Genomic DNA, 27,702 nt, shown 5'->3' with positions numbered 1-27,702 from the left:
AGGAAATGAACAGGTGGATTGAAAACAAAGACAAATGAGGAGTTTAAAAGCTGTCTTGGCATTTCATAGGAAAGTTGTCTATGCTGGTGATATTTTAAACAAAACACATATAAATACATTTACCTTGTCTGGAAACAGACTTATTTATTGGGTCTTTCCATTTACTTTTGAGACAAAAATAAATAGTTATAGAGGACTCATGTGCATTACCCACTGTACACTTTCTATCATGTATTATTTAATCTCAAACCAGCAGAAAGAATGGATGTCTATTTTACTATGATGCTATATTACATGATGCTATATTACATGATGCTATTACATGATGCCCGTACATTAGTGAGCTCAACCCGCTTAATCTTAAAATAACAGTATCAGGTCAGGGATTTAGAATACAGTATTATATGAAAACAGTTGGCAGGGAGACTCCTTCTTCTGCCATTAATAACTGACTAGAAATGGTATTTCAGACCCAGTTTCAGTTACGGGGTAGATAATTTGTGAACATGTTTTTCAAAGTAGAGAAAGAATCACTGTGTTTTTGCTGAATTATATGTTGCCATGGACATGGCAGTATGCAGTAATGATGCTATCATCTATACAGCTGTATAACACAGCTTCTCCCTCCCTCACCCCCCTCAGTAAGGCTTGAAAATAATAGGTTTGCGTGTAGTTTGGTAAGAAAATTAGGATCATTTGAAGTCGTTTCAGTTTCAATCTAAGAAAGAAAGAGGCTCCAGGGATGGGGAAGAAGAGCAAAGACAATGTACAAAAAGTACATATTATGTAATAAAGTGTAATATGTGTTATGCAGAGACTACAGAGGGGTTTCTTCGTATGCTGGAAAACTAATGGCTTTGCAGCAAAAAGACCTGGATTTTAGTCCTTGTTGTATCACTTGTGTGTGACCTTGACCAAAGTCACCATGTCTTTATGGCTCAATTTTCTCATCTGTAAAATGGAACTATAATGATAATGCTATCTTCTACCTTAGGTGCTATTGTAAGGATTAAAGGGATGAAAACTTGTAAACTATAAAGTCCTATAAAAATAAGGCTTTATAGACATATTGCAGTGTTGAATCTTCAGAAGCAAGGAAGAGTAAAGGAAAAGGTTCTAGAAGGCTTCGGAAGCTGACAAACTGGGTTCTAATGACAATGCCATGGCTGGTAGTTGTGAAACCTTGAAGCAAGTAAAGTACCTTATCTTGGTTCCTGTTTTTGAGAAATGAGGATAACACCACTTTCTTCATAGAATCAAGTGAGAGAATATATGCAAAGCAACCTATCACTTGGTAGGTGTTTGATAACCCCCTCCCCCAAACTACTTATTAAATTAATGTCATCAACAACAAAAGGTGTTAACACTGTAGTATCTTTCAACAGATACCTACGCCAAGGCAAGGCCGGGACAGATAAAAAAAAAACTGAGGTAAATCTAATCCAAGTGGTAACCAACAGCTAGACTTGGAGATGTCTTAGTTCACTCTCATCCTCTTGAGGCTAGGGTATCCGTACAATAAAGACAGGCAGAGTTGGAGAGCGGTCGATTCGAGTGTCCTTTGGACTCCGCGGGCTCGACGGGAGGGACCCTGAAATTCTTAATTAGAGCCGGTTGCCATGGCGACAGTCTCTAGGCAGCGTGGGCTGAGCTCTCGGGAGGGCTGGAGGGTGGGCTGCCGCTGGACCCTGAGCGCGCGCCCGTCACCAACTTTCCCTACAGACCCGGGAGGGGGCAGCGCGCTCCGCCCCCGCCCCCGGGCCGCGCACGTCCGCGCTCGGCGGCGCGCACGCCTGCGGGAGCCCTCTCCAGGCAACCTAGTGCTGATCGCTCGTGCCGGTGTGGCCGTTAACAGCCTTTGCGGGAGCCTGAGGCTCGAGAGCAGCCCCCTCCCCTTCCTGGACTCCCCCCCCCCCCACTTTCCCGGTCGGCCCCGGGGCATGAGTAGCGATGGCCGGCTGCAGCCCTGAGGAGAAAACTTACCGGCGCTTCCTGGAGCTATTCCTGGGCGAGTTTCGCGGACCGTGCGGCGGCGGCGAGCCTGAACCGGAACCCGAACCCGAGTTGGAGCCCGAGACCGAACTGGTAGTGGCTGAAGCGGCCGAGGCTTCGGTCGAGGACCCCGGGGAGGAGGCGGCCGCCGTAGCCGCGACGGAGGAGGGGGAGCAAGAGCACCAGCAAGACCCCGAGCCCGAAGAGGAGGCGGTGGAGGAAGAGGCGGCGGCGGCAGCAGAGGGCGAGGAGGAGGAGGCGGCGGCAGCCCGGGGGCAGTCGGCCGTGCCACCGCCGCCGCCGCAGCCCCAGCTGCCGCCTCTGCCCCCGCTCCCGCGGCCGCTGTCGGAGCGCATCACCCGTGAGGAGGTGGAGGGCGAGAGCCTGGACCTGTGCCTGCAGCAGCTCTACAAATAGTTAAGTAGCGGGGCTTGGCTGGGGGTGGGCCCGCTGTCTCCGCCGCATCGGCCTCGACGCGGCTCTCGGCCCCTCAACTGCTCTCCTTTCCTCTCTTCACCCCCACTCCCGCGCCTCGCGCCGTTGGAATCGCCCCAGCTGCTCCGACTCGGGCGGTCTCTGAGAGCTGCCCACGCCCGCCTCGGCCTCCGCGTCTCCTGCCTGACCGGGGAGCCGCCCCCGGCGCCCTCCCGCCGGCCTCGGCCCCTTCTTCCCGCTGCACCTCGGCTGCCCACTTCTTGTTCCACTTCACGAACCCCCTTTTCCTTCCTGCTTCGGAAGGTCCTTTCTTCCCGTCTTATGAGCTCCCTCTTCTTCCCGGCTCCCTTCCTCTTCTTGGGAGGTTTCCTCCCACCCGGGTCTGTCTTTTCCCAGTCTGAGTCCCTTGTTGTTTGGCGGCGGAGAGACGCGACTCTTTTCTAGGCTGAGCTGCGAGGTGCCTTCTGCGTAACCGCAAGAACAGTGATAATAATACCGGCCTTAGAGCCACAGGAGAGACTGGGGTTGATTTTCTTTCAGGCGCTCAGCGTTGAAAGTGAAGCGGTGTTTAGATGGGCTTAATCCGCGGAAGCCGAGTGTTTTAAAGATTTTTGATAACTTGTAATTGAGGGAGGTGGGAAGGAATTGAGAGGGAAGGGCAAGCACATTTTTACCAGCGAATCTTCAGGTGAAAGACACAGAGTCATAATTCGTTAAAGTGGAAAAGTCAGGCTGGTTTGATAACATTGCAATTACGTGCAGTATTTTCAGTCCATTAAGTAAGTAGATGGGGTAGGGGAGAGAAAGCAGATGGCTTAGCTACACAGATGAAAGTCTAAAATAGAAAGGTCGAGGCTTTGCCTTTCATCCCAGTTCTGGTTTTTATGGGCTTGAAATAGAAACGGTTTACAATTGCGTTTCTTTCTAAATGGAATTGTTCTGAAATAATGACAGAGAAGAATACTGACAAATCTCTGAAAACATTGGTAAACCTGAGAGTGTCTTGGCATTCTGCTGATAGTTGTGATGAAAGGTGTTATTCTGGCTCCCTAAAAGTTTACTGCTGCAAGATTCACTGCAATTAAATTCAAACTCACTTCTTGGATTTTCTCAAAAGCCGGACTTGAAAGAAGGGCCTGGAAAGTAAATGTCAGGTCTTCATCCAATCTAACAGACATCTGACCAAATCATTCTTCCTGTTAAAGCAGAAGTTTATCAATAGGGAAAAAGCATTTAACGTATGTGCTGTAGAAGTGGACTGTGTTGATGTCCTACACTTTATAAGCTATTTAAAATTTAATTTTGAAATACTATCCGGTTACCAAAGTAATAATGCTTTCTGGGAAATGTAAAAAATAAAATGGCGTGTAATACCACCACCAAGGATAAACAGTATTAACATTTTAGAGTATTTCTTCCTAGTGTTTGAAAACTGTCATAGAAAAGGGCTTATGAAATGTCATTTTCAAACACTAAATAGACACTTGAAACTTCCTGCTTAAAATAAAATGGAAATGTTTATCAAAGTGGAGGAATTTATCTCAGCATCAGACTAATTTTATTTTGACAGCTCTTACCTTTACAAATGCAGTGACAGAATTAAAGAAACACAAACAGTAGAGAAGGTTCATTAAAAAGAGAGTCATTAATTTAAAACAACCATGAACATTTACCATTCAAGAAGATTTTGAAAAACTGAAATCTATATAAAGATGTTAAGTAAGATGGTAAGTAGATGTGTTTTTCCATATGGAAAGGAAGCAAGATTAATTTCAACATACATAAAACTAGAAAAAGTATTCAAATGCTAAAATGACCATTTGAGAACAGAAGTTTGGATTTGAAGTAACTAGCAAAGTTAGAAAATATTATTTCACCTTAAGTTAAAGATTTCATGATTTTTACTGTGTTTTGTGCAAAAGCTATTAACCTATTTTTACTCGGATATAAAATGGCTGGCTTGTTTATGTAAAGTATCTTCAAACTCCTTAACAGATTAAAAACAAAAAAATCTTCACGGTTTAAAAACCATACTTTTAAGTTAACACTTTTAATTTTTTTTTTAATAAAAGAAAATCATATCAGTCACCAGAGTCAATACTGGAAGACACAGTAGAGGTAGATCATGTTTCTGTCTAAGCACTTTATTTTACAGATGAGAAAAGTGGATCTGAACTAACAAATGACAAATTATGTACAAATAGTTTTGACTTTTCTCAACATAAACTCTGAACTGCACAACTCTGCTTTACATATTTGAAATGATGGGTCCTCAAGTTTCCTAGGAAATATTTTGAAATGATTCTGATTAGAAATATGTTGAGAGGCGCCTGGTGGCTCAGTTGGTTAAGCGTCCACCTTTAGGTCATGGTCTCCCAGTTGGTGAGATGGGGTCCGGAATTGGGCTCTGGGCTGACAATGCAGAGCCTACTTGGGATTCTCTCCCTCTTTCCCTCTCTTTTTAAAATAAATAAATAAACTTAAAAAGGAAAGAAAGAAATAAAAAGATGTTGAAATTGCTTACTTGGGGAAGGTTATTTTTTTTTCCAAAATATTTTCTCAACCACCCACTCCTTATTTTGGGAATTCTTAATATGCTTTAAAAACTCTGTCATACTGGTCAAATGGTGCTAAAATTCTTAAATAGAGCTCCCTGAACTATATATTCACCAATTTGATAGTTGGGACTAGTGTAAGAAGAAAATCACACTGCATTTAATACCAGTTTTTTGTTTTTGTTTTTGTTTTTTAACGTTTATTCATTTTTGAGAGACAGAGAGAACGGAGTGTGAGCTGGGGAGGGGCGGAGAGAGAAGGAGACAATCCAAAGCAGGCTCTGAGCTGTCAGCACAGAGCCGGATGCGGGGCTCAAACTCACTGACTGCGAGATCATGACCTGAGCTGAAGTCCGACGCCCAACCGACTGAGCCACCTAGGTGCCCCTTTAATACCAGTTTTATAAGTCTGTAGTGTGTGTTTTCTGTCAGGATTTTATAACTATACAATATGTAGCTGCTAAACAGACTAAGCTTCTCTGAAGAAAAGAAGTAAAGGTGCTTATCTTCTCATTACTATTTTATGTATAGACTGGTTGAAAGTAAAAAAAAACAAACATAGTGAATGTTTTTCTCAATATTTTGCTTCTCAAGAATTTTAGAATAGGAACAGCAGATAGAGTTAAACATTCTTCATTTTGATAAAGTCAGGACTACCTTGAGATAAGCACTTATTTAGGTAAGTAAAGGATCAATGTTTAAATAAACAAAATATAGTTATAATTAGCAACTTAAAAGTTTTTCAGAGTAGTATTTGGGATGAAGTTTTTGCTTTCAAAATGGGAAATATATATTTAGATATCCTCTACTAGATAAAAACAACATGTAACATTTTGAAAGAATAAGAACAACAATTTGAAAATAGCAAAAGTCTCCTTGGATGGGAAAGACCTCTGTTGTGGGCTATTAAATACCTTTTTAAGGACCATTTAAACATTTTTTTCCAGTTTATTAAACTTTAAGAATCAATAATAAAAGCATGCGATATTTTAGAACTTTTACTGAGTTGATCTATTGTCATAAAAAATTCCAGTGATTTAGAACCTTTTTCTTTTTTTATAATTTTTTTTTTCAACGTTTTTTTTTTAATTTATTTTTGGGACAGAGAGAGACAGAGCATGAATGGGGGAGGGGGCAGAGAGAGAGGGAGACACAGAATCGGAAACAGGCTCCAGGCTCTGAGCCATCAGCCCAGAGCCTGACGCGGGGCTCGAACTCACGGACCGCGAGATCGTGACCTGGCTGAAGTCGGACGCTTAACCGACTGCGCCACCCAGGCGCCCCAATTAGAACCTTTTTCTAATGACAATATTAGGGTTTCTGAGGTTAATGAGGGACTTGCTTTGAAAAGGTGGAAATGAGGATTATAGCTTTGAAATAGTTTGCAAATAAATAAATAAAAAGTTTACAACTGATCTTAGAGCAGATGTGAATATGAGGCTACATGTATAGGTTACATGGGTCAATACTGTGTATTTGTCTACACTATACTGGGGATAAATCTATTTGTTTTCATCCAGAAGAAGCACATGCTCTGAAGTCTTTACTAGAGGTATATGTCATTACATTTTTAGAGCAGTTGTTTCCTCAGTTACTCATTGGACTTCTTGATGGGGAGACATATTCCAGCACCCTGGCAAAGTTAAGCAGTTCCATATAGTAATGAGGGGTGCAGGGGAATTTTAAAATGGCTTTGAAAAGAAAATCTTCGGTTATAGACACTAGTAATTCAGTTATATTGAATTATGTGAAACATTTAATAAGTTTCAGATAGTTCAGAAATTACTAAACTTTGTCTCACTTTTACATATATAAATAAAAAATAACTGCATGCAAGTTTTATAATATCATTCATTTAAAACTACACCTTTTTTCTTATTAGTAAGAAGTAGGGGTGCTTGGGTGGCTCAGTTGGTTAAGTGTCCGACTCTTGATGTGATCCCATGGTTGTGGGATTGAGCCCTGTGTTAGGCTCTGTGCTGACATCGCGGAGCCTGCTTGGGAATCTCTTCTCTGCTCTCTGCCCCTCCGTTACTCACTTGTGCTCTCTCTGGCTCAAAATAAGTAAATGAACATTAAAAAAAAAAAAGAAGTAATAAATGTTCACTATAAGAAGCAGAGAAAATTCACATTAGCAAGAAGAAGAAAGATATCAAGCATTCATTGTTAACCATAGTTTTCAAGTTTTATTCCTGCCTCTCAGGCTGCTGCTTTTCTGTGAGCTTTTAGTACTCTGCCTATCCCTTGAATATTGATGTTTGGTCCTTAGCCTTTTCAACTCTGATGTCTTACTTGTTTGTAGTTGATACCAATTTCTCCCATGGCTTTGGTTATTTGATTCCCAACTCTGTTTCCATCTCTGCTTGGAAACAGCCCTACCTAGATATCCAAAAGGCTTCTCAAACTGTTCAGGACCTAATTCAATCTTCCAACTCCCTCTGTCTCCCTCAAAACAAACAAAACTAAAATCTGATTCTCTTTCTGGTGGGTCCATTTCTGATTTCTCTTTTTCTCACCCTTCACATTCAATAAATTTTGCCTTGTAAACATCTCATAGATATGTCCCACTCCATTCCCATTGTCATTGTCATCTTTTGCCAATCTTACTCTTCTCCAGTATATTCTCCCCAGTATAAGTGATTCCTCTAGAATCTAGATTATGTAGATTGTCTAATTGTCACCTACTGCTTAAACATTTTTATTCTTTTCTCAGCTAGCCAGACTGTGCGGTTAAAGGCACAGTACTCCAGACCACTAAGTCTGCCCAAGACTTCTGACCCCAGCTGCAAGGAGTTAGGGTTCAACTACAGAGTTAGATGGAAGAGACCACACAAGACCACCCTCTCTTCTGACATCAACTGTAAGTTTAGGGATTTCTCAAAACGACCCCTAGATTTGGTCACCTACTGGAAAGACTCACAGAACTCCCTGAAGGCTATTGTACTAATGGATATTGTTCATTATAGAGAAAAGTTACAAATTACAACCAGCCAGAGTTGTAATTTAGTCGGTGGAGCATTCGACTTTTGATCTCGGGATTGTAAATTTCAGCCCCATGGTTGGGTGTAGAGATTGCTTAAAAATCTTTAAACAAAAAGCAAGGGGGTGCCTAGGTGGCTTAGTGGTTAAGCATCTGGCTCTTTTTTAAAAATGTTTGTTTATTTTTGAGAGAGAGAGAAAGACAGAGCCCGAGCAGGAGAGGGGCAGAGAGTGAGGGAGACACGGAATCCAAAGCAGGCTCCAGGTTCCAAGCTATCAGCACTGAACCCAGGCAGGGCTCGAATTCACAAACTGAGATCATGACCTGGGTCGAAGTCAGACATTTAACCAGCTGAGCCACCCAGGCACCCCAAGCACCTGACACTTGATTTCAGCTCAGGTCATGATCTCCTGGTTCGTGAGTTGGAGCCCTGCACCCAACTCTGCTGATGGTGTGGAGCCTGTTTGGAATTCTCCCTCTCTCTCCCTCTCTCTTTGACCCTCCCTCCCTCCCTCCCTCCTTTCCTCTCTCTCTCTCTCACTCTCAAAAAAAAAGAAAAAAAAAAAATATATATATAGTTAAAAAAAAAAAACCCAGAAAACAAATTAGGACCAGCCAACAAAAGACATGCATGGACACAATCTAGGAGAGTTTCAAATGTGAAACTTCTATTGTCTTCAGGGATGTGCTCCCCTCTCCAGGATTGATGTGTGATAATAACACCTAGAGTATTCCAGCCCAAGAAGCTCACTCGAGCTTCAGCGTCCAGAGGTTTTTTGTTTTGTTTCATTTTTAAATTTTATTTAAGTAAATTCTATACCCAGTGTGGGACTTCAATTCATGACCCCAAGTTCAACAGTCGCACATTCTAAAAAAAACAAAAACAAAAACAAAAAACAACCTTCTTCCAACTGAGCCAGCCAGGGGCCCCGGTGTCCAGAGTTTTTATTGAGATTGATTGGTTGAACTGGAGGTCAGGCTGATACCATGTGGTCCCAGGGGCCCATCATAAATAATGAAGGCACTCCCATTACTCCAGAAATTCCAAAGTTTAGAGGTTACCTCCTGGGAGCCACAGACAAAGGCCAGACCTCTCTCCGGGCAAAGCCAAGTTCTTTACTGTATACCTTCATTACTTATCTCTCCATTGCTCTTCAGGTAAAATTCAAAGAAGGCCTTATAATCTTATCCCATCAGCCTCATTTCTGAATCACTGTCTGCTGACTCCATCCCACCTCTACAGCTCTAGAAACTATGGCTATTTTAGACTACTAATATATTAGTTTGAACATGCCATGTTTGGTCTTACCTCTGCACTTTTGCATATAACACAGTATTCCTTCTACCTAGAATACTATGCACCCCCACTACCACCCTTCCCAGTCCAATCTCTTACCCGTTCTTTAGGTCTCCATTTAACAGCTTATTCACCATCCCCACACTCATGAGTTAAGTGTCTCTTCCATGTGCCCCTCTAGAATACCCAATGCCTTTTCCTGTTGTAGCACTTGTTTGATTCATTATTTTTTTTGTCAACAAATCTGTGTTTTTTACTAGAGCAGTGGTTTTCAAAGTGAGGTGTACCCAAAACAATCCATTAGGGCAAAAGAAGAAAATACTGAAATCCATTTACTTGTATACAAAATGCAAGTGTAAGTGCTGTTAATACTTGATGTGTTGATTTAGATGTGCAGTTCCGTGTGACAACTGATTTTATGTCAAGCATGGTAAATGAGGTATACTGATGAAATGCAAGTTTCACAGGTTAGAAGAATCAACACTGGCACCCTCCCTCCCATTTTTCAGAATGTTATGAAGTATTGCAGTTTACCTACACTGATTAAATGGATTTATTATATTTCCTGGTTTTAACAAAATTAACCCTCACAAAATGGATGTTTGGCTTTAAAAATTCCTGCAAAACAAAATAAAAATTCCTGCAAAGAAATCATAGGTTTAATATAATATTTGTAAGTGTAAGAAACAACAAAACTCGATTGCCTGTGCTTCTCCCATACTTAGTTACATAAGATTTTTTTAAAAAAGAGAATATCCTATCTGATTAGAAATCAACAAGAATGGATTTATTAAGTAGATTATGTGAAATAATGAAATACAGGTTATTCAAAGAAATACCCAAATATTACTTGTGAGGGGTGCCTGGCTAGCTCAGTTGGTAGAGTATGTGACTCTTAACTTGAGGGTCATGAGTTCAAGCCCCACACTGGGCATGCAGCCTACTTTTAAAAAAAAATTACCTGTGAGAGTTGTGTGCAAATGTGCATGTGTGTATGTATGTAATTTATAAATATCTGTATACATATACAGATATTCCATATGTATACAGATATACCATATATATATATATATATATATATATATATATATATATATATTTACACACATATACATACACATACATGGTAGGGGAGAGAGAGAGCAAAAAGTATACACACATTGGGGAGGAGGTTCGTGGTGCTCCAAATATTTTGGTAGGGTGTCTGAGCAAGTGTTTGGAGCCATTTGCATTAGATTTATTAGCTACATGTTTGCCATCATATCCCTAGGTTAATATTGAGAGGGACATGTACAACACACAATAAATATTTGCTGATCCAGTGAATGAGCTGAGATTTTTAAAAAAGATAGTTCTGGGGTGCCTGGGTGGCTCCGTCGGTTGAGGGTCTGACTTCGACTCAGGTCATGATCTCACAGTTTGTGGGTTTGAGCCCTGTATTGGACTCTGTGCTGACAGCTCAGAGCCCGGAGCCTGCTTCAGATTCTGTTTCCTTCTCTCTCTGCCCTGTCCACCTGGCTCTCCGTCTCTCTCTCAAAAATAAACATTAAAAATAAAAATAAGTAAATTAAAAATAAAGATTTAAAAAATGTAGTTCTTACAATTTTAAACTGCTTTTTTAAAAACGTAGTAAAAATAAAAAACTTATTAAATTTTGAACTTTTAAGTGTATGGAAAATAAAATAATGCACTCATCACCCACCCTTAGCAATGATCAATTTGTGGCCAATCTTGTTTCATCCTAACCTCCAGACATCTCACCCCACCTCCCATTATATCCTATGTAACTTTAAAATGAACACTCAGTAATTTAATCACAATTCTATTGGACTTTTAGGTGTTAACCAATTTTTGGTTACTCTAAGAATACTGTGATGCTCATACTTTGAGCAAACTTTTAATTTTCTTAGTGTGTAGTTCTATTGTTGGGACTGTGTTAAAACATATTTACATATTTAAGACTTTTCATTCACAGTTTTAAAATGTCCTCTAACAAGGTTTTATTAGTTTACCCTCTAGCAGATATATGTTTAAAAAGAATATTTTTTGGGGCACCTGGATGGCTCAGTTGGTTAAGCGGCCAACTTGGGCTCAGGTCATGATCCTGCGGTTTGTGAGTTCAAGCCCTGCATCGGGCTCTGTGCTGACAGCTCGGAGCCTGGAGCCTGCTTCAGATTCTGTGTCTCCTCCTCTCTCTGCCCCTCCCATGCTCATGCTCTGTCTCTCTCTGTCTCTCAATAATAAATAAACATTAAAAAAAATTAAAAAAAATAAAAAGATTTTTTTGTATTATGAAATATTTTAAATATTTACCAAATAGAATAATAAAGCAAATATCCATATACCCATTATTCAGTTTCAACAAATTGTCATAATTAGGATCATTTTAAAGAAATGAAACATTTCATATGGAATTGAAGATTTTGTTTTCACTCTCTTCTCTAAACCCATTTCCTTTTTCTCAAAGGTAATCTGAGGATTCTTGTAATGTATCCTTCTGTATTTTTATATTTTTACTACATATGAATTTGTATGGTCTCAATGTATGCTGGGCTTTTAATTTGCTTTCATTTTTATAAATAGCTCTCTTGAGACTTTAAAAAAGATATGTGTTGATACATAGAGATCTAGGTTTTTGTTTTTTTTTTTTTCATTTTAGCTACTATATAGCATTCCATTGTCTGATTGTATTATGACTTATTTATCCAATCTATTGACAGACATTTGGGTTGTTTCTAATTTTTGCGTATTATGCACTCTATTAGTTTAATAATAGCTACTGTAATGGGTAAATCCTAAAATCTCAAAAGCCTAACATAGTGTTAATTGCTTGCTCACAGAGTAACCCTCAATGGAGAAGAAAGGGCTGTGTTCTATAGAGTGATTAAGGGATTCAGGCTAATAGAGGGTATGTCACCTTCAACCTGTAGTTTCCAAGGTTGCTTTAGGCATCAACATCCATGCAGCAAGCAAGCATAAGAAGAGTAGAGAATGGTGTTGGAAGTTTTTAGGAGCAGTCTTTAGAAAGGACAAAGGACATATATAATTCTTCTCACTTTTCAATGAATAGAATGCAAGTCATGTTGGCACCACCCATGGCCCACATTTCACAGCAAACAGAACCGAGAACAACTCTACACCATGGAAAAAAGAAAACAGAACTTTGATGGAGAGCTGGCATTCTCTGCCCTTCAGATAATTCTACAGTTTGGTCATGTCTCCTTGTGCATGTCTTTATAGATTTCTTGGGTACATATCTAAAAGTGGGATTGTCAGATTGAAGTTACTTACACTTTTACTTTGTTAGACAGATTACTTTGTCCAACTTCATTGTATAAGAGGTTTGGTTTGTCAGTGTTCTCACTAATATTTGAACTGCTATACCAGTCAGCTAGTATTTTTACATAGCTGTATGCCAGTAATGTCACTGAACTATAATGGAAAGAGAATACTTCTAGTTGGCTGGCATTTTGGAAGAGGACACTCACCTAGAAGTCTAGACCAGTGCTATCCAAAAGGAGTATAACTGAACCACATATATAATTGAAAATTTGGTAACCACATTTTAAAAATTGAAAGACAGGTGAATTTAGTTTTAATAATTTAGTTAACCAAATACAGTATATCCAAATATCATATATCAAAACATATTACCATTTAAACATGTAATCAATATTAAAATATTATTTTTAATTTTAATTTTAAAAAATTATTTTAGAGAGGGGCGCCTGGGTGGCGCAGTCGGTTAAGCGTCCGACTTCAGCCAGGTCACGATCTCGCGGTCTGTGAGTTCGAGCCCCGCGTCAGGCCCTGGGCTGATGGCTCAGAGCCTGGAGCCTGTTTCTGATTCTGTGTCTCCCTCTCTCTCTGCCCCTCCCCCGTTCATGCTGTCTCTCTCTGTCCCAAAAATAAATAAACGTTGAAAAATTATTTTAGAGAGAGAATGTGAGCAGGGGAGAGGGGTGCAGAGAGAGAGAGAGAGAGAGAGAGAGAGAGTAAATCTTAAGCAGGCTCCATGCTCAACATGGATCCCGAAGTGGACCTTGATCCCATGACCCTGGGATCATGACCTGAACTGAAATCAAGAGTCAGACACTTAACTGACTGAGCCACCCAGGTGCCCAAAGACATTACAATTTTTTATACCGAGTTTTCAAAATCCTGTGTATCTTTTGCACTTACAGCACATCTGACTTTAGAATATCATACTTCAAATATTTAGGTACCATATCAGGCTAGTGACTGTATTGAATCACACGGGTTTCATTAAATAACAAAAACTTTAATTCTATAACGCATATCTGACATTTAATTTCAAAGTCACATTTAAATGGGTCCTCCAGTCACCATCTACATCTTTATTCAGTTTTTGGAGGAATAGCAAGCTGAATTTATTTTTCTTAGATTTCTTTCTTGACAAGAGCATAATCTGATTTAGATTACTGAATTGTTAACTTTTCACGGAGTATAGGGGGTGATAGTTTTCAGTTACTTTTCTGTTGTTGTGTAATGTGTTACCCAAACTTAGTGGCTTGAAACAATGCCTATTGTTTTCTTACAGTTAAGTCCAGGAATGTTCCACTAGGTTCTCTGCTTAAGGTCTCAAGTTAAGACCAAAGTGTTGGCCGACTGGACTTATCTGGAGGCTCAGGAGAAGACTCCACTTCCCAAGCCTATTCCGGTTGTTAACAGAATCTAGATCCTCATGAAAGATCTGAGGTCTCTATTTCCTTGGTAATTGTCAGGTGGGAGCTGATTATCATTCCTAGAAGCCACCCACATTCCTTCTCACAGAGCCCTCTTCATTTTCAAACCACTAATGGCACATCAAAATCCTTCTCATTCTTCAAATTTCTTTGGCTTCTCTTGCTGCCAGAGAAAGCTGTCTGCTTTTAAGACCTCATTTGATTAGATCAGATCCACTGAGATAATCTCCCCATTTTCAGATCAACTTGCTGTACAATATAACACAATCATAGGAGTGATATTTCATTAGTATCCACAGATTTTAGCGGTTAAGAGTGGGGCATCTTTGGGGGACCATTTTAGTAATTTTTCATACCACAAGAGAGAAGCAAGATGGCAGAGCATTTTAATTATTTTGTTTCAAAGTCTTTTAATTCCACTTGTAAATGAAAGAAAAATAGTCTGCCCATTTCTTTTTGTCTTCATTTCCACCAGCTTGGACCAAGTTTTCATCAACTCTTACTTAGCTTCCTGTAGCAGTGTTATGCCCAGAATTCATGATCCCTAAAGACCACTAGGGAGCCGAGTCCGATGCAAAAGCAAAGAGCCTTTATTCGAGCTAGCTCGAGCTCAATCCCCTACCTGCACCGACGCAGCGGTGAGATACCAGGGAAAGAGAGCGAGTTTCAAAAGGACAAAGGTTTTATTGGGGCCTAGGGGCAGTTGGTGAGGTAATGGCTATGGCCTCAGCCGATTGGCTGGGGAAGGGTCCTGGGGAAGGGTCCGAGTCCTGTTAGGCAGGTGGGGGGGTGGTTACTCAAGGGGAGAAGGTGTGGTCAAGGTGAAGGACACAGAACAAGATGGAGTCGGCCGGCGTAGCTTAGGGACCCCCTTGTCATGTAGCTTAGGGACCCAATCATGGGACCGGCTGCATTTATGGTGACAAGGGGAACAGAGTTTGGAGGTTTACGCAAAGTTCTGGGAACCAAGTGTCCCTGGGGTGGCTCTGGGACGTCTGATTAAGTATTGTCCCCGAGCTGGTGTCTATGATCTGCCAGGTGATGTTTTGGGGGGCATGGGGACTCCCAGCAGCATGAGCAATGACAAGCAGAGTTAACAGAGTTACCAATGTTAGGTAGGTTGAATGCGCTGTAGCTTGAGCTTGAGCGGGTTGTGTTGGTCCCGACTGATGGCCCATCGCATGACAACGTCCTTCCGGATAGAGGAGGGGTCCGCTGGCTGAGCGTGGGTGTGATGGACCCAGGTCGCGATGCCGTCTACCTTGAGAGCGGTGGGGGTTGTCAACACCATGATGTAGGGTCCCTTCCAGTGCGGCTCGAGAGTCTCTTGGTGGTGCCTCTTGACGTAGACCCAGTCTCCCGGCCTGTACTAATGAGGTGTCGGGATCGGGCCAGCCTCGTAGATGGCACGGAGGCACGGCCAAATGTCCTCGTGCGCCCTCTGGAGCCCGCTCAAGGAAAGAAAAAGTTCTTGATCTTTAAACTCAGCAATAAGTTCAGCTCGAAGGCTGGGAATAACAGGGGGTGGCCTGCCAAACATGATCTCGTAGGGAGTAAAACCCAGAGTGTAAGGAGTGTTTCTAACCCGGTAAAGGGCGTATGGTAGGAGAGTCACCCAGTCCCCGCCAGTCTCCATGGTTAATTTGGTAAGGGTCTCTTTTAGGGTTTTATTCATTCTTTCTACCTGTCCTGAGCTCTGGGGCCTATAAGCACAATGTAATTTCCAGTTTGCCCCCACCGCCTTGGCTACTGCCTGTGTTACCTGCGAGATAAAAGCTGGTCCATTGTCCGATCCTACCATGGCAGGAAAACCATACCTGGGTAAGATGTCTTCTAGTAGCTTCTTAGCCACCGTCTGAGCCGTTTCATGCTTGGTTGGGTATGCCTCCACCCAGCCAGAGAAGGTGTCTGTAAATACCAGGTCCTCGTGTAGTGCCTCGTCGAAGATGGTGGGTGAATTTTTGAATCCCTGAGGTAGCCGTGTCCAGGTGAGTTGCCCACTGTAGCCCTCCTCCGGATCATGCCACTCAAAGGCGGACAAGGGTTGGCTCTGGGGTGCCAACAGCAGACTGAAGGAGGCGTCCTTTAAATCTAGTACAATATACCAGACCCTGGAGGGCACCAAGGAGCTCAAGAGAGTATATGGGTTGGGAACAGTTGGGTGTATGTCTGCGACCCTCTTATTTACTTCCCGGAGGTCTTGTACTGGTCGGTAGTCATTTGTGTGAGGCTTTTTGACCGGCAGTAAGGGGTCGTCCCAGGCAGACTGGCAAGGAACTAGTACCCCTAGGCTTTGTAGTCTCCGGATGTGTGGCTGGATCCCCTTCCGGGCCTCCTGAGACATGGGGTATTGTTTGATCCTTACTGGACTCTCTCCTGGCTTGAGCTCTACCAGGACTGGGGTCCTATGAGTGGCTAGTCCCATCCCCCCTGTCTCTGCCCAAACCGAGGGGAATTCTTGTAGCCTTCTGTCTATATTATCCTCTCTCGGGAGCGCCTCCTGGTGGAGGAGGTATTCATCCTCCAGTTTCATGGTCAGGACCTGGATGGGGTGGCCCTTGCCATCGGTGACCTGAGGCCCCCCTTGTCTGAAAGTTATCTGAGCTCCAATCTTGGTAAGTCTTGTCCTAACAGCGGGTAGGGGCATTCTGGTATTACCATAAAGGAGTGGGATACCCGGCCCGTTCCCAAATCTACTGTTCTTCGGGTAGTCCATGAATACTGGCTCATACCAGTTGCTCCTTGTACCCAGGACTTCTTGTTGGCTAGTTTTCCTTATGGGGTGCGGAGGACCGAATGTTGTGCTCCGGTGTCGACAAGGAAGTCAATAGGGGTCCCCTCCACTTTAAGAGTTACCCTGGGTTCGGGGAGAGGGTCCGAACCCCGACTCCCCTAATCACTTAGTTCATCTAGCTCTAGGACTTTTACTCGATCAGTCTTGCTTCCCTTCCCGCCGGCCCTTTTTGGACAATCTCGGGCCCAATGCCCTATCTCCTTGCAGTATGCGCACTGATCCTTCTGCAGCCTCTGCTTCCCCCCCTTGGTGGTTCCTTTACCTTTTCTTGCGTCGTCTGCCAGCTGCCGGAGACGGCGGTCTTGTTCCTCGGGGAAGTCAGCAGTGGTAGCTAGTAGTATTCTGGCCAGGTCTCGAGTCTGCTTACTGCTGGCAGCCGCCGTGGCCCGAGCCTGCTTGTCCTCAGGAGGCTCCCGGTTATTATATACCTTTTCGGCTACCACCAGTAAGTCCTGCAGACTTTTTTTCTCCTAGTCTATCTATTTTCTGTAATTTTCTCCTAATGTCTTTGGCCGATTGGTTTACAAAGGCCATGATAACAGCTGCCTTGCTTTACCGAGCCTCTGGATCCATGGGGGTATAGGTACGGAATGCCTCCATGATCCGTTCTAAAAAGGCAGCCAGAGATTCATCTTTTCCCTGTTGTACATTTCCTACCTTGGCCAAATTGGTTGGCTTTCTAGCAGCCATTTGGAGACCCCCCCATTAAAGTCTGGCGGTAGACCCGGAGCCTCTCCTTACCTTCTGCCGTGTTGAAATCCCACTGGGGCCAAGTTAAGGGGAAGGAGGCATCTATCTGAGCCTGGTTGGTGGTGGGATTCCCGTCTGCACCCGGAACTAGTTTTCGGGCCCCACTGAGGATTCTTTCTCTTTCTTCAGTCGTGAACAGGACCTGCAAAAGCTGCTGGCAATCATCCCACGTGGGCTGATGGGTAAAAAGAACAGAGTCTAATAAATCAATAAGCCCTGCCGGTTTCTTGGAAAACTTAGGATTCTGAGCTTTCCAATTGTAGAGGTCACTAGTGGTGAAAGGCCAATAGTGATGGGGCTGATTCCCCTCCGCGTCTGGGGGTCTGGTAGCTCACAGGGGCAGAATAGTGGAGTCGGCGGCGGAGCGGATTGCTCCCTCTGAGCCCTTTGTCTGGTAAAGGGCGGGCTTCCCCCTGGAGCGTTTCCGCCTCCCACTCTCGGAACAGCGTCTGCCTCCCCCGGAGGGGGAGGATGGTGTTCTTCCGGCATCCTAGAGGGGTTATATGGGGGAGGAAAAATTAATTCTTCTTCAGTACCCCCCTGTAGGACAGGGTAGAGGGGTGCTGAAGGCTGGGTAAGACTTTTCCTCTTCTCTGTCTCCTGCAAAGCAAGAATGGGTTTTGGCTCCGGAGGGAGCAGGGTTAGGAAGGGCTTAAGCCAAGAGGGTGGGTCTTCTACAAGGTCCTGCCAAGTGATAATGTAAGGGAGCTGATCAAGATGGCCCATCTTAGGCTGAGAGATGATACTCCTGACTCGGTGGATGGTAGGGAGGTCAAAGGTCCCCTCTGGTGGCCATCTGACATTGAAAGTTGGCCACTCGCTAGAACAAAAAAACTGCAACTGACCCTTTCGGACTTCCACACTGAGGTTGTTAGCTCTTCCCCTCACATCCTTAAAGTGATCAATCATAATACTTAGAGGAGTAGTCTGAGTCTGTCCCATAACGTCCGTCCAGTAAGTCCACAGAACAAAACAGAGAAACACAAAAAGAGACAAACAGAGGGCCCCTAGAAAGTCTTCCAACTCCATGGAAGCAAAACTGCAAGCTAGCTTAGACCTTTGAGGGGATTCCATGTCCCTTCAAAACCGATGAGGGGATTCCACGTCCCTCCAAAGACGACGGCCTCACGCCGACCAGCGGGAGCGACCCGCCTCGTCTCAGACCTTTGAGGGGATTCCACGTCCCTCCAGAAGGGAGAATCGGAACGTCATCTGAAACTCCCGGCCCGTGGTCCTCCAGTGCATCCACTTAGACCGCGTCGGGCACTACCAGAATTCCAGAAATGAGCTCACACAGAAAAGACAGAACAAACAGACACTAACCGTGGCCAGTCAGGCTCTCCGGGTCGGGGGTCCCTCGGGGGTCTTGGGGATCCCGGACAAGCCCCCAAATGTTATGCCCAGAATTCGTGATCCCCAAAGACCACTAGGGAGCCGAGTCCGATGCAAAAGCAAAGAGCCTTTATTCGAGCTAGCTCGAGCTCAATCCCCTACCTGCACCGATGCAGCGGTGAGATACCAGGGAAAGAGAGCGAGTTTCAAAAGGACAAAGGTTTTATTGGGGCCTAGGGGCAGTTGGTGAGGTAATGGCTATGGCCTCAGCCGATTGGCTGGGGAAGGGTCCTGGGGAAGGGTCCGAGTCCTGTTAGGCAGGTGGGGGGGGTGGTTACTCAAGGGGAGGAGGTGTGGTCAAGGTGAAGGACACAGAACAAGATGGAGTCGGCCAGGGTAGGCCCGCCCTTTCAGCAGTACTCTATAAACTATTCTTCCACATTTCCCTCCCGTCCATTGGTTTTCCATTCAGCAGTTGTCTGACCTCATCTTGATCTGGCTCTGTGCTCAGTTATTATGTTTCAATCACAGTGGTCTTCCTTTAGTTCCCAGAATCTGCCCTGCTCTGTCAGAGGGCCTCTGAGCTTTTGTTTTCTTTGCCCAAGCAGCTTTTCCCCTTCTTTCCAACTACCCAACTCAACCATTAGGTTTAAAGTATCTCTTTCTCATAGAGGTGTTTCCTTACCTGTGGTCTAAATTAAGTTTTGTTTTTGGTTTTCGTAGCATCCTTTTTTCTTTAGATCCATTTATCACAATTTATATATATGCATGCATTAGTTGTTTAATGTATCTTCTCCCAAATGCGGGCCAGAGATAAAGAATGTTTTGTTGTTCTTTGTGTATCCAGCATCTAGTACAAGTCCTGGCCCATAGTAGGCAGTTATTTGCTGAATAAATGAATGAATCGTCAACTTATTTTGTGTTTGATCTACCATGTTGTTTCCTTTCCAGATTTTTATAGGCCTATTCTCATTCTCTTCTTTCTCTTTGTTATTATTTTCTTCTGCGGCTCTCTGAATGGTAGAGGAGCTTGGTTTCCTATTGTATGTTATTTTTCGTATGTTAACATTTTCAACTAGCTATAGCAATGTTTACAGTTCTCATCTTTAGCACTCCACAGTTTTGCAAATGAACATTTTTGCAAAATGAACATTTTCAGTGGCTTAAAAGAGTTTTCATGTAAATTCTTTGAGGATATTGTGAACAATGAAAAGTTCGAATAAAAATGATAATAATACTGTAGAGAGAGGAAGCTAGTTAAAAGAGCTAGTTAAAAGGGGCGCCTAGGTGGCTCAGTCAGTTAAGCTTCCAACTTCGGCTCGGGTCATGATCTCACGGTTCGTGGGTTCGAGCTCCGCATCGGGCTCTGTGTTGACAGCCGGGAGCCGGGAGCCGGGAGCCTGCTTCAGATTCTGTCTCCCTCGCTCTCTGCCCCTCCCCCACTCACGCTCTGTCTCAAAAATAAACAAACATTAAAAAAAAAAGAGCTAGTTAAAAGATTGAGAAGATTTTTAATTCTTTGTGTGTGTTTTCACTTAAGGTTTTACCTTCTGGTGTAAAGGTCTGAGGAGGACCAGTCCATTACTTCTTGTTTTAGTTTTAAGTCATCAAGGAAAAAGAATCAAAGAACCAATCTGCTGGTTAGAAATATCAAACATAGTTTTCTTCCTGGTGACTTGATTCCATAATGATGTATACAATTCTGACAGAAACGTTATCGTTATTGTTTGGTATGAATTTGAAGTATTTGACCTACTTACCACAAGATAGAACCTCTCATCTTTGATCTTACATAGGAATTTCTTATTCACATTTCTCTACGCTGTGAATCTAAAAATAAAAACTAAAACAAAAAATTGCTTTTTAATTAGCCTGTTTTTTGATAATTATATTGTGCTACAGCTAATATTTACCTTTGCATTAAAAAAACAAGCAACAAAAAATAAAATGTAATGCCTTTAAGGTGATATGTATAGTGTTTGCAAAATTGTGTTTGAGGTATGTGATACATAAAATTCTTTCTTAGGCCAAAACTCTAGAGGGCAGGAATCAGGTTGTGAACATGTTCTTATTGAACCTATAAGTTATCACATAAATATGAGAGGTGACCATCATTAAATCAGGCTGTCACTGATTTTGCAATAGAAATGACCTCTGAAGTTTTGAGATTTGATTTCTGGCAATTGTGAATATTTATTAGTTCTTAGAGCCTTCGTTTAAGGCAGCTTATAAATACAGTGTCATCTGTTACTTGGATTTGTCATATTCACAATCTACTTATATGCAATTAGAAGAATAAAAAATATCTTCAACTTTTCAAGGTCATGGAAAGTTAACTGCATTTAGAAACAATTTTCAGGGGCGCCTGGGTGGCGCTGTCGGTTAAGCGTCCGACTTCAGCCAGGTCACGATCTCGCGGTCCGTGCGTTCGAGCCCCGCGTCAGGCTCTGGGCTGATGGCTCGGAGCCTGGAGCCTGTTTCCGATTCTGTGTCTCCCTCTCTCTCTGACCCTCCCCCGTTCATGCTCTGTCTCTCTCTGTCCCAAAAATAAATAAACGTTGAAAAAAAATTTAAAAAAAGAAACAATTTTCAGTCTTTTAAAACATAAATATGAATTTGCATTTAAATGCTCTTTGCCAGGATATTCTCTAATCTTGGATTGGTAAATATAAATATCTTTCTATAAGACTTGGTTAACAGTGTAAACCTGCAGAGAATCGGCATTGTCTGCACCTGAAATAATAATTGTGGAACTAGTTGTAGTTATAAGTTGCTCCTGTTTCTTTTGTTGCTACTACATTTATTGAGAGCTTGTCCAAGGACTATTTTATTTGATATTAGGTTCTATTATTAACCCATTTTGCAGATGTGAAAGCCAAGTCACAGTTTAAAGAACTTTCTCAAGTGTTCACTATTAGTGGTTATCACTAGGAAATCAATCAGGGAGACTCCTTGAGAGCTTTGAAGTTTGTTTTATGATTTTTCATGGTGTGTTACAAACATACTTTTGTAGGGAAGAATCTCAGTGAAGATACAATTCAGTTGTTTGAATTTTGACCAATGTTTTTGCTTAATTCACTCTGCTTACCTCTTCTTGCCTTGATTACTTTAGTAGCCTCCCAGCCATTAGTCTCCTCCCTCTAATCTAGCCTTACTGGATTTTCTAACACAATTGAATTCTCTGTATTTCTCTAAAGATATCATGTTATTTCTTGCCTGTTTGCCTTTGTAGGTGCTGTTACTTCTTCATGGAACATCTACTTTCCCGGCTAACTATAACCTCTCTTTTGAGGGAGAGAGTGCAGTTGGATTTTCATTTCATCCTCTACCTTGCAAGTCCATCTTGCTAAGGTTTTACCGATAAGGAGCAGTCTAAAATGTTTGCACCTAATATTTTCCTGAACTCTTGCTTCTAATGAAAGAAAAGACTAACAATTAGTGCTGCTTATTAAATATACAGCTTGGTGTATAGTTCATAACAGTGGCAAACAAACATGTCACTATTCCATTTTATACTTGACTAAACCTGCCCTTTTAGATCTTTTAATTTCAATATTGTTGAAGTAGCCAAACGCACATATTTTCTATACAGTTTTAATGTCTAATGTAGTAGTCATCTACTCAATGTAGTAGTTATTTTGGGAAAGAAATCTTAAAAACATTTTTTTTTAATTAAGTAAGAAGAGAAATACATTTTTAAATGTTAATTTATTTTGAAAATGGAGAGAGTGTGAACGGGGGAGGGATGGAAAAAGAAGGAGAGAGAAAATCCCAAGCAGGCTCCACACTGTTAGCATGGAGCCCAATGCAGGGCTCCATCTCTTGAACTGTGAGATCATGACCTGAGCCAAAATCAAGAGTTGGATGCTCAACTGACTGAGCCACCCAGATGCCCCAAGAAGAGAAATAGTTTTGCTCAGTTTATAGTCTGTATTAATGTCATATATTCAGTACATAATCTTTTAGAAGCCAGTAAAATACATAGTATGGGGCGCCTGGGTGGCGCAGTCGGTTAAGCGTCCGACTTCAGCCAGGTCACGATCTCGCGGTCCGTGAGTTCGAGCCCCGCGTCGGGCTCTGGGCTGATGGCTCAGAGCCTGGAGCCTGCTTCCGATTCTGTGTCTCCCTCTCTCTCTGCCCCTCCCCCGTTCATGCTCTGTCTCTCTCTGTCCCAAAAAATAAATAAATGTTGAAAAAAAAAAAAATACATAGTAGTCATTAATAAGCAGTGACTACAGAAAGCAATGACTGCTTGTATTCTAGAAGTGTCATGGATGGGTCTGTATGCTATAACATGGTTTTGGAATCATTATCATCGTAAAATCATTATTCTTTTGCGTAATGCATTAAAAAATGGCTCAAAGTAAAACATGTCCTTCAGAGTCATTTTATATATTAAAATATCCAGTTTATATTCAACATATAATACCAAAGCAAAACTATCCTTGACTGTCAAGGAAAGGAGGAGAAAATAGAACAAGTGATATCACCTAGTGTAGTTCTCTAAAAATGTTTTGAAGTTAAAATATATCGAAGGTCAAATACAAAAGCATTTTCTCAAAATGAGGCCTTATACTCTTATTCAAACCAACTAATTAAACATTAAATGGAAAAAGTCTATTAAATATTACATTAACTAATTAGCATATCTTTATACTCTTCCATAGGTTAAAATTACCAAACCGTGAAACTAAGTCTTCTCTTTTCCCTAAGGACTACAAAAGGAGATTTTAATTAAGCTTTGCTATATTAAGAATTTCCTTGGTTTTAAAAAGCTTATTTTACTATAACTTTTCTAAGTGGTTATCTAAATAAAGATAGCCTTATGTATGGCTTGGTAATTTTGTGGTTAATATATGCCAAAAAATAGGTATTTAGTTCCTGAGGCATATGTCACCAGCAATATTCAGGCAAGATATTGAATCATTTGGTATTTTGCAATATGTATAAGTAACAGTAAATTCTAAAACTAGTATGATTAAAGGCAGCATCCTTTTGTGAAACTGATATTAATGGAGTTTATTTTCTTTACTTGTTTTCCACCTCATTACAGAAAGGATTTCAAGTGGCAAATTAATTTTCCTATAATGGGAGTAATATTTATTTAGTCATCAAAAGACATTAAGTACCTACCATATGCCAAGCACTGTGCTATATGCTGCTTATACAGAAATAAAATATATGTTCCTTTCCTCAAGAAGTGTGCGGTTTAGAGGAAAAATCAGACAAGTTAACCAGCAAGTACAGTACAATGTTAGTATAATAAAAATTATGAACTCTGTTATATATGAGGTGATATACTAAGCACATTATAGGCTATTGTTTTCTATTTTTTAATTAGGAAATTAATGTTTAGTAACATTAGGTAACTCCTCCCAGGTAACCTAGTAAATGGTAAATGGTATAATCAGAATTTAAACTCAGGTGTGTCTGACTCCAAAGTTTGTTTTCTTGCTGTGTACTGACTGAAAAGCGTTAAGGACACAGTGATGAAGAGGATTTTATGGGGACACTGAGGCGGGTGTGCTAATGTAGGACATTAGATTGTGGAAGGGGATGTTTACATTTTTAGAGTTTAGAAGATTAAATAGGAATTAGCCAAGAGGAGCAGGAAAAGCATTCCAACAGAGAGACTACCATGTACAAAATCATGGAGATGAGATAGCCTATTCCATTTGGGACTTGTCTGGCTGACTCTTACTTCTCTGAATAAAGAAGGGTAAACCTCAAGAAAGACCAGAGAAATAACCCAGAAGTCATTCACTCATTCATTTGTTCAGTCAGTATTGGGCATTGTAGGTTTTGTATTCACACATCTCTGGGAAGATACTGGAATTTTTATTCTTTTCTTTTCTTTCTTTTTTTTTTTTTTTTGATACTGGAATTTTTTAAATCACAAGTTGTTTAATGCCAGTAATGTTAAACAAAATGCCCCATAATCAGGAAACAGAAGAGCTTTATGTTCTTTCTTCTGCTCTATAATTTGTGTTTTATTTGGCTTTTAGAACAATGGCTTCTAAATTGTAAAATTTTCTTTTCTTTTCTCTTCTTTTCTTTCTTATCATTTCCTCTCGTCATGCTACCTGATGCCAACCTGTGTGGAGATTTTAGAACTGAAGACTGCCTAAAGTGTTCTCATTTTAACTATACTTAAATCTTATTTTCTTCCTAAAGCTTTATGAAAGGATAAGTATGTTTCTGTGTATCAGTATCTACCGTGTGAACTTATCTTTCAGAGGATAAATATACTAAAAGTACTAAAACCGATGCTTTCAAAGCAAAGACATATCTGGAGAGATAGAAGCACATCAAACTGCCGGATGGATATACAAGACAACACAAGACCAAAACCCAGATTAGAAATATAAACTTTAGGAAGTTAGGAATGGTTTTTCTGAGTCAGAAGGAGTGATGTTTATTATTAGACACATTTATTCAGTGAGAGAATTTTTAATTTACTTTCTTCTTTACAATCTAAAGACATAGACTTCAAACTTATTTCAAATTCAATGTTATCTTCAACTAGAATTTCCCAGAGGTCAGCTGGTTGTAATTATCCCCTTCCCTGAACTCCCAAGTATTTTATCTGTATCTTTTTAGAAAACATTCAATAATTCCTTCCTTTTTATATGTCATTATATACGTATTGTATCTCCTCTGTTAAACTGTATGTACCTTCCTTGCAGCAAAATTCATGTTTGATCCATAGCACTAAGCTTTGTATGTATAAGGCACTGAGCTAATACTTAATGAATTAAAGCACAGCATCCATATCATAAACTAAATCATTAGAGCAGTGTTTTGTACAGTGTGGGACATGACTTACTTCAGAATCATCTGGGATGTTTTGTTAAAAATGCAGGTTCTTGTGCTTCTGTCCACACCTCCCGAATGAGAATTTCTTTGGTTTCCAAGAATCTTGTTTTGAGTAAAAGCCCTAGGTAATTATGATGCACACCAGAGTTTGAGAACCCACTGCATTAGGGAGAATGTAAAAATCCAAATTAAAATTTAGGTTACAGGAGGGGTGCCTGGCTGACTCAGTCAATAGAGCATGCGACTCTTGGTCTTGGGGTCTTAAGTTCAAGTCTCATATTGGATGTGGAGCCTAAAAAATAAATAAAATTGAGGTTACATGAAATTGAAAATGTGCCTAATGTTAAAATAATAAATTAACATTTCATACAAAGCAGAGCATAAAATAGAAGAAAAAATGAATAGGAAGATATTTTCAATGTAGTTTTTCTGTCAAGATCGATGTTGTGTTTTGGAACTTTAAGTTTTAAAAAGCATATATAGATGTAAATGATTTGAATATTAATGACCATGTTTTGTGAATACATTTGAAGTAAAGCACCATGGTTTTATAACTAAAGACTAAGAAAAGATGTGTTGAATGTTCTAATCTGCATAGAAGTCTTTTAAGGTATGATTTCATATACTATAGTTTGGGACTAATAGTTTTATTGTAAGAAATAGTGTGGTTTAGGGGTGCCTGGGTGGCTCAGTCAGTTAAGCATCTGACTTCAGCTCAGGTCATGATATCACACTCCGTGAGTTCGAGCCCTGCATCGGGCTCTGTGCTGACAGCTCAGAGCCTGGAGCCTGCTTCAGATTCTGTGTCTCCCCCTCTCTCTGCCCCTCCCCTGCTCATGCTCTGTCTCTCTGTCTCAAAAATAAATAAAAACATTAAAAAAAAAGAAATAGTGTGGTTTAGATAACATTTAACAATACATATTTTTCCTTAACAACACATTGTGTTTTAGATTTACTTGTCATAGAGTGTTTTTATCTGTGATTTTGAAAAATATGGAACTATTGATAGAATGCCAGTTATCTTGGAATAAATATGCATTATTAAAATTGATAAAGGCTAGGATAAGTTGTAGGAAGGAAGTTCAGTATAGATTTTCATCCAGGTAGTTCTTTTTTTTCCTAATGTGATATACAATGGTTTTATAAACTTAAACTGTTTTTATAGTGGGAGTAAAGATAAAAAATGCTTAAGTAATGCTTGTAATATAGGGCACTGATCCTGGTAATTTGCATATATTAATTCACTTAATTCTTACAACAACCAAAAGAAATAGGCATTTAATACAGGTAAGGAAACTGAGGTACTAAGTAAGAAATTTGCCCCAAATTCACACTGGTAAGTGGCTAAGATATGAATCCATATGGGGTAGCTTCATGGTCAACACTCAACCACTTTTACAATAATGTTGTTTTTTTAAACTAGCAATTACTTCGACGTTGTTAGTCATTATTAGGAGCATTTTACAGAAATAAGATGACAAATGTTTCCAAGTAAAAATTTTAAACAAATTCAGCCTACATCTAAGCATTATCTTTTTAAAATTTTGTTAATGCTATTCTTGCTTTTACTTATTGTATATAGTAATATTGAGGTTTCTTAAAATTAGTTGAATGTCAAAGGATTCTTTTAGCGTGTCATTTTGGTGTTTGTGATAGTAGTAGATGATCATTTGTAGTAAAATTAAAAAAAAAACGTGTTGGGGGAATACTTAAGCACTGATTGATCCAAGTGAAAGTCCAGTAACTTTAATTTTTGGAAGCTATTGGAACACTTAACAGATTTTTGTGAAATAAAAAAGCTAGATAAATTTGCATAGTGATGATTTGAAATTTATATGTAAAAGATATTCCATAATATATATTCTTCAATAATATATATTCTTTCTGATAAAGGTTATTATAAGGTTTTTCTCTATAAAAAGTGCATTTTTATTGATGTTTTTGTGGTACACATGAATAAAATATTCCTGATTTGTGTGATTTCCTTATTTTTAATTATATAAATTGATCATTTTAGGTGTCATTAATTGCTTTGCTTCAATAAA

At 40.7% G+C, this 27,702-nt stretch overlaps 1 protein-coding gene across 1 annotated transcript in view; it reads left to right on the top strand.

Annotated features, from left to right (window-relative positions):
• The first annotated feature begins 1,816 nt into the window (after positions 1-1,816).
• The window catches only part of PPM1E (protein phosphatase, Mg2+/Mn2+ dependent 1E), a 227,555-nt gene continuing 201,669 nt past the window's right edge, over positions 1,817-27,702 (top strand). The window contains exon 1 of the mRNA XM_030295986.1: positions 1,817-2,408. Coding sequence (XP_030151846.1) covers positions 1,951-2,408 — 458 coding nt within the window. The 5' untranslated portion in view covers positions 1,817-1,950. The remainder of the gene's footprint in view (positions 2,409-27,702) is intronic.

This window comes from Lynx canadensis, chromosome E1 (assembly GCF_007474595.2).
Source record: "Lynx canadensis isolate LIC74 chromosome E1, mLynCan4.pri.v2, whole genome shotgun sequence".
In the NCBI taxonomy this organism is placed as follows: domain Eukaryota; kingdom Metazoa; phylum Chordata; class Mammalia; order Carnivora; family Felidae; genus Lynx; species Lynx canadensis.
The sequence above is the reverse complement of the archived record's forward strand: the minus strand, read 5'-3'. Positions and strand labels throughout refer to the sequence as shown.